The following is a 6,785-nucleotide window of genomic DNA, read 5'->3' as shown; positions in this document are numbered from 1 at the left end:
GGGATAGGGAAAGGGGCGGGAAGAGTGGAGGGTTAGAAATCAGTGCGTCCAAAGTAGGCTACCCAACCCATTTTCCCCCTCAACATCTGCTACACTCTCCTTAAAAAAAAAACCAGAAAAACCTACGCCTATGTACGTGCAGTCCGTGGCCTCCAAAGGTTAACCCATGGATTACTTGCAGCATTTTGGTTCCTTTGCTATGTCGACTGTTTGGTGGCGCCCACGTATGCCTGCCTAATGTTCGCAAATTCCAACCTTACAGCATAATTGTACACTCTGATTAGAAGCAGGTGGGGGTGCAGGCTTCATGAATAATTCATGTTTGGACAATTAAAAATATTAGCTGTTTGATATAAAATAAACGGACGCCATCGAGACAACAGTTGAGGTGCTCACATCACACTAGCAGTTCCACGACAAGACGAGTCGGGAAGTGAGGAAGGAATAAAAGTGAAGGAATTCCTAGGCATTCATTTATTCTTGAAGTTACACCTAGTCAGAAACGACAAGATGATTAAACTGCTGTGCGTCTTTATTGTTGCCCTGGTGAGTAAAACTCAGTTTTCTACTTGGTTCTCTTTTCAGGGCCGTTCCTTTGTGAGACAAATACTACATTTTTAAGCTAATTTGCTGATAAAAACATCAAAAAAAGATATAAACTAATTCGCAGGTTGATACATAAAGGTCAAGAGAGAGAGAGAGAGAGAGAGAGAGAGTTTGTTCCGCGTGGGGAGGCCCACAAGCAAAACAAAAAAACCAACAAAAAAGCCCATTTTAAAACACACACAAAAAGTTTCAAGTATTTAACAAAATAAATCACAACTTATCTTATTTTCTCAACCTTTTGGGCTGCGGGCTCCGAGTTTGAGATAGCTGATCCTAGCAGAATGAGCTCTTCCCCCATGAAGAGTATAACATTGTAGCTGTATTGTTAATCATGGTCGGCGCAGTTCTAGGTGCATTGTCTGATAAAAGTAGATTTGAACATTCTTATCCTGTCAGAACAAATTAAAAGTACCCCTGTAAACAACTGATAGTTAAAAAATCTTTATGCCAGTAGATCAATGCTTGATATTAATTTGTAGAGTTATATTATTTATTGCCCCCCCCCCCCATATTTCTTGTTCTATTGTCGGGTTTTTTTTCTTATATTTGTGGCAGTATATTCATGTCCTCCTTCATCTATTTCCGTATAATTGAGAAATACATTCAATGTTCCTCTTTATTTATTGTCCCATAGCTGTATCTTATATTTATGAAAATGTATTTAACCAACCTCTTCTCTTATATATTGTCATAACTTTGTAGAATAAAAATAAATACCCATCTTTATCCATTGTCCTTTAGTTGTGAAATGGTATACAATTTAATGTCCTCTTTTATTTATCTCCCATATTTGTCAACTTTTATTTCATGCCCTTCTCTATTTTTGTCCTAAATTTGTAAAATTATTTGTGATTTTCTTTTTTATTTATTGTCATGTTGTTAACTACCTTTATTCTTTGATCTATATATTTTGTTTTTTATGATTGAGATGTTCTTTTTTACGGTCCTGTACGTTTTAGTCCTACATTTGTTTACCTATTATTTGCTATCCTATAATCTATTACTTATATTCCTTTTCCTATGCCCGTTATCCTATTATTTATTTCCCCCTATTCATTGTCCTGATTTTATTGTCCAGTGCGTATTGTCAAACATTTCTTATACTATATTCATTGTATTGTGTCCATTGTCATGTTTTTTGTTCTATAACTCGCAGTGTATACTTACTATATAAACTATCCCATAGTTTATCATTTATTGTTTTCTTTTGCATATCAAATAATAATGATGATAATAATAATAATGATATAATATGCTTGAAATGTGACATTTTATTTTTTTGCTCTTCCTCAGGGGGCTATCAATGCCAGCGTGGGTGAGTATCTCAAGTTAGCACTGTTCTTTCATTGGAATTCAGTATGAAAGAAGAGCAGTTACAGTAGATGTGTTAGGGTGATAAAAGGACTTGGAGAACGTGAACGAAACAGAAGAAGATGAAAAAGAAGAAAGGGGAGGGGGCGATGTTTAAAAAAGGGAGGAATATGAAGTAGAGGATGTGGAGAAGGAACGGTATTAAAGTGAATAATAGCAGCAACATAGGACGATCAGAAAAACACCACAGCTTGCCACAGAGAGCAGCGTCGTTTGTTTTTTCCTGAAGTGATGCGTTTATCTACATAAACATTAATAATATTATGGCGGGATGGTTAAACCTTTTTATGGCTTCGCTTATGACCTTCAAGAGCTATTCCTTTTGTAGTAGAATTATCCACAGGGCAGCACTTGTGGTCTATATTGGACCAATGTTATGTTAGGATTTGACTGTCTCGATTGATCCTTCTTTCCTATCAAACATTTATCATCCTCATCTTTTCTTTTTCTTTTGTAAGTTTGTCACACTCTTGTAACACCTCTAACGTTCGGCATTAATATGGCCTTATTGTGTTGAAAGTGCCGTAAAATTCTTACTAAATCTTAACTGGCTTGATTTATTTCCTGCTTCTCCATCTGTCTCTGCTTTACAAACACATTGATGCTATATGTGACCATTCTACGCAACTTTCATCATCATCCGGTGCCTTGCCGACTGGCGTGGACAATCATGGACCTCCACTTTTATCTGTCTTGCGTTGCAGCGATGTTGTCTGTCGTTCTTGCTGGTCCTTGCCATGTTGTCAACTTGTCCAATTTCTTTTCCCTCTGTCTGCCTCTACTTCTCTTTCCATCAAACTTGCCTGTTGTTACAATATTCCCCAATGCTTCTTTCCGCATTGTGTGTCCAATGAAATTAGCCTTCCGCTTTCGTTTATTCGTCATGAGCAATCTTCTGCCATTTTCTACTTTACCCATACCTAATCGAACCTAAACATTACCACAAGCAATCTCTGTTTTCTCTCTCTCTCCTCACAGTCAAACGTGAAACAATCCACGACAAAGGAACTCATCTGCTGGGTAAGTTCACACTTAAAAAGTCGTTTGAAAAAAACCAATGACGTGATTGTCTCAGTATGCTTTAAGTCAGGCATGGAAAAACCAAGGGTCGCGGCCCAGACCCGACTCACGAGAAGTTTCATAATCTCGTAAATACACCCAGTAATTACTTTTTTTAAAAATTGACCCATCGTGAGTTGATATATATTAAAAAACACCCCTCCCCCTTCCCCCGAAGACTATCATTTCAGTCCGTGAATTACTCATTTTACCTCCCACGTCCCCTAACTCCAGTCAAAACTGTCTAATGTCTAAGACAGCTGTCAATTGCCGAGGAGAAAAGTGGCTGTTTTAGCCAGTTGGTTGTCTTACCCTATGTCATTATAATGTAATGATGTAATTACTCAAAGGAAGAAATCAATTTTGAAGTGGCTGTTTGAAAAGGTGATTGTTCTACATTGGTGGCCGTTTGAGCAGGCTCGACTGGTAGTTGTTTAATAATAATAATAATAATAATAATAATAATAATAATAATAATAATAATAATAATAATAATAATAATAATAGCAACATTTGTATAGCGCAAATCCCGGCTCAACAGCAAGCTCTATGCGCTTCGCAATCTATACTATTACCCCAGCAGACATGAGAGCATTCTGAAACAACCTCAACTTCCTGGGAAGCATACAGTGCAAGCAGCCAAATATAGCCGCTAAAATATTAACCTACTGACAAGATCTATCAGTCTACATGTTTCACTACACACCAGCCCCCTCCCTCCCACGCCTCCCCCCCCCCCCCCCCCACAACCACCGCAGCCACGGTACATTCCCCATAACCTGTAATTTCATCCGAACTTCAATCTTCACATCGTTATAATTTCTTTCAGTCTGTGAGCAAGAACCAATCGAGCTGGGTATCGTCCTGGACTCCTCTGTGTCCATCGACAGGAAGGACTTCAAAAAGGGAAAAGAGTTTCTGCAGGATTTCTTGCAACAGTTCGAAATCGGCGGTGGCGACAGAGACGTCAGGGTGTCTATTATCACTTTCGGCAAAGGCATCTACCCTGAGGTCAGTGAATTTACGGCATATTTATAATGCGTATAGCCTGTACTGTAGGTGGTATCAAAGCTCAGGTTTTCAACCTTGGGGATTCCTTATGCAGTTGCGAGTGCCGTAAAACTTCTACTAAATAAATAAAAACCTTGGGGATTTAGAGCCCGAAACAGCACGAATAGACGAATGGAAATAAACCGCCTCTTAAATAACTAGACCCCCCCCCCTCCCCCTCAAAAAAAAAAAGAAATGAAAAAAAAAGAAGAAAAAAGTTCCTACTGAAGCGTAAAATGTTACAAGAGCCCACCTTGTCCGTGACCTTCACAGTCCACCGAATCAATATCAAGGATGGGCAGGGAGGGGGGTGAGGGGGGGGGTGTGCAGAATAAAGACACCAAAGAGCACCTTACAACAATATTATAGTTCCTTCCTTTTTTTATGTTCCATCTCTATTTTTTACTTAAAAGAAATGATAACAATAATACAAGCCCCAGGCCATGGACGATTCAGATTTGAGCGCACTTAAATTAAAAAAAAATTTTTTCTCAAAACTTTAAAAAGTGACTAATTAGGTGCATATACTATTGACGCTGACAATTGATTCTGTTTCTCTTTTGTCCCCCCCCCCCCACACACACACAAAACTACCAAAAACAAAACAAAAACCCACCCCAGGATGGGTTCAACCTGACCAAGTACACTGACAAAGACGAGCTGATCGCGGCGATCGGCAACATTCCCCACAGGTTGGGACGCTACACCTCAACAGGCGAAGGTATTGAATACATGGCTACAGCTCAGCTGGCGAGTCAGTTCACCCGTTCATGGGCCGAGAGAGTTGGACTGGTCATCACAGACGGAAATTCGCAAGAGTGAGTAGACAATAAGATAGATCTGTACAGTGTGTAAGCACCAAACGAAGACATAAACGGACACAGAAATTAATCTTGCATAAAATCGTTCTTAACAATAATTTTGATCATTATTATCACTAGAGCTAGGAGTATCAGTAGCAGTAGTATGTAATTGTCATAGTAGTAGTAGTAGTAGTAGTAGTAGTAGTAGTAGTAGTAGTAGTAGTAGTATTGTGCATCAATGTCTAACGATTTGCAACGAATCTGCAGAAGAAAATATTTCATAATTAACTGATACTGAAAAAGGGTTAAGATGACGTGTGGCTTCTGCTAAGGCCAATGGGATGAGTCAAAATGTGGCAGATACAAGTTTGAATTATTATTTTGAGGATTTAAAATTAGGGGGGGGGGTCGTGAATAATGCATTATTCATTCGTGGGTGTGCACAATTTGCCGGTTTCTCTCTTGGCTATAGCATTTTTAATTAGTAAAGCCTTTTTAGTCTTTTACCTTACATTTGCTACGGGTGTTAAAACGAAATGTGAGAATATGTAAGACTAGATATATCCAAATCACAGTTCGACATTTTTCCAGATAAGGACAGCAGATTATTCAGTCTGAGATTGCTGACGGTTAAAGTTGTATTAAGGCGCAGAACAGAAAGATCTGCATGTATGCTTCATAGTATATTTAAAGGCTTTCTGTAACGTTAGACATGAACGGTTATTTTACTGACTTGGTGTCCACTACTATTACTGCTTCCCAACTAGGTCTATCAGGATCTTGGTTCACCCAGGTCGATAGATTTGTGTTGAAGTTCTTTTGAGACACTTTCAATGTGTCTTTGTTCGTCTTTTTAGTGCGCCAACTTTACACTTCTCAAAGGACAGCTTGCCTGTATCGAAGGTAGAAGTAGCTACGTTCCAATTTATTTTATATTTTGTTTTAATAAGAGTTTTACTGCACTAGCTGCACAATTAGGCCAGCTCAATTTCAGAACAATCTAAATCATGTCGGTGGACCCCAATGCGTAAAACATACATTTCAATCACATTTGCAGATCTGCTAAAACAAAAGAAGCTGCTAGGCAGGCCCGTGAATCTGGAATTACCATGTTTGCTATCGGAGTTGGAAACGTAAAGGATCAAGAGCTGGTGAATATCGCTGGAGATGCAAGCCGTGTCTTCAAGGTAGATAGCTATGATGAACTGGAGAACATCAAACAGACCCTGGCTCACCAGACCTGCATCAGTAAGTTCGTTCTGTTGTTGTTGTTGTTGTTGTTGTTGTTGTTGTTGTTGTTGTTGTTGTTGTTGTTGTTGTTGTTACTGTTGTTTTTGCTGTTGCTGTTGGTGGTAGTGGTGGTGATTGTAGAGGTGATAGTAGTGGTCGTGGTGGTAGAGGTGGTGGCGGTGGCGGTGTTGGTGTGGTGGAGAAGGTAATGATAGTGGTGGAGGTGATGGAGGAATTTTGTTTCTGTTGTTATTGGTGTTGTGTGCGGATGCTGCTTTTGTTAATTTTTAGGTTTTACACCATCATCATCTCTTCCCTATCCCTACCCCCCCCCTTCCCCTTTTTTCTGCAGAACGCTTAAGTGTAATTTGAAGCAGTCATAACACGATGACATGATTTGTAAAATCCAACGTTCAAAGTCATTCACAGATAATGTTTAAACATTATTCAATATTGAGTGTGGGAGAGGGAGAAAGAGAGAGAGAGAGAGAGAGAGAGAGAGAGAGAGAGAGAGAGAGAGAGAGGGGGGGGGGAGAGAGAGAGTGAGTGAGAGAGACATGGAGAGAGAGAGGGGGGGGGGCGAAGGGGGGGAGAGAGAAAAATTTACCAGCGTCTGTTGGGTAGATGTTAGACAGTTTGCTGTCACAGGCAGAAGACCTTTAATGG

The 6,785-nt window shown here is 39.5% G+C and overlaps 1 protein-coding gene across 1 annotated transcript in view; it reads left to right on the top strand.

Moving 5' to 3' along the window:
• Positions 1–231: 231 nt before the first annotated feature.
• LOC100533530 (martilin) overlaps positions 232–6,785 on the top strand; it is a gene marked incomplete at its 3' end in the record, with an annotated part of 11,485 nt that continues 4,931 nt past the window's right edge. Inside the window, 6 exon segments of the mRNA XM_013089562.2 lie at positions 232–546; positions 1,900–1,921; positions 2,956–2,997; positions 3,866–4,047; positions 4,708–4,904; positions 5,947–6,137. Of these exon segments, the coding sequence (XP_012945016.1) occupies positions 511–546; positions 1,900–1,921; positions 2,956–2,997; positions 3,866–4,047; positions 4,708–4,904; positions 5,947–6,137 (670 nt within the window).

The sequence above is a fragment of the Aplysia californica genome, unplaced genomic scaffold, assembly GCF_000002075.1.
Source record: "Aplysia californica isolate F4 #8 unplaced genomic scaffold, AplCal3.0 scaffold00984, whole genome shotgun sequence".
Lineage (NCBI taxonomy): Eukaryota > Metazoa > Mollusca > Gastropoda > Aplysiida > Aplysiidae > Aplysia > Aplysia californica.
The sequence above is the reverse complement of the archived record's forward strand: the minus strand, read 5'-3'. Positions and strand labels throughout refer to the sequence as shown.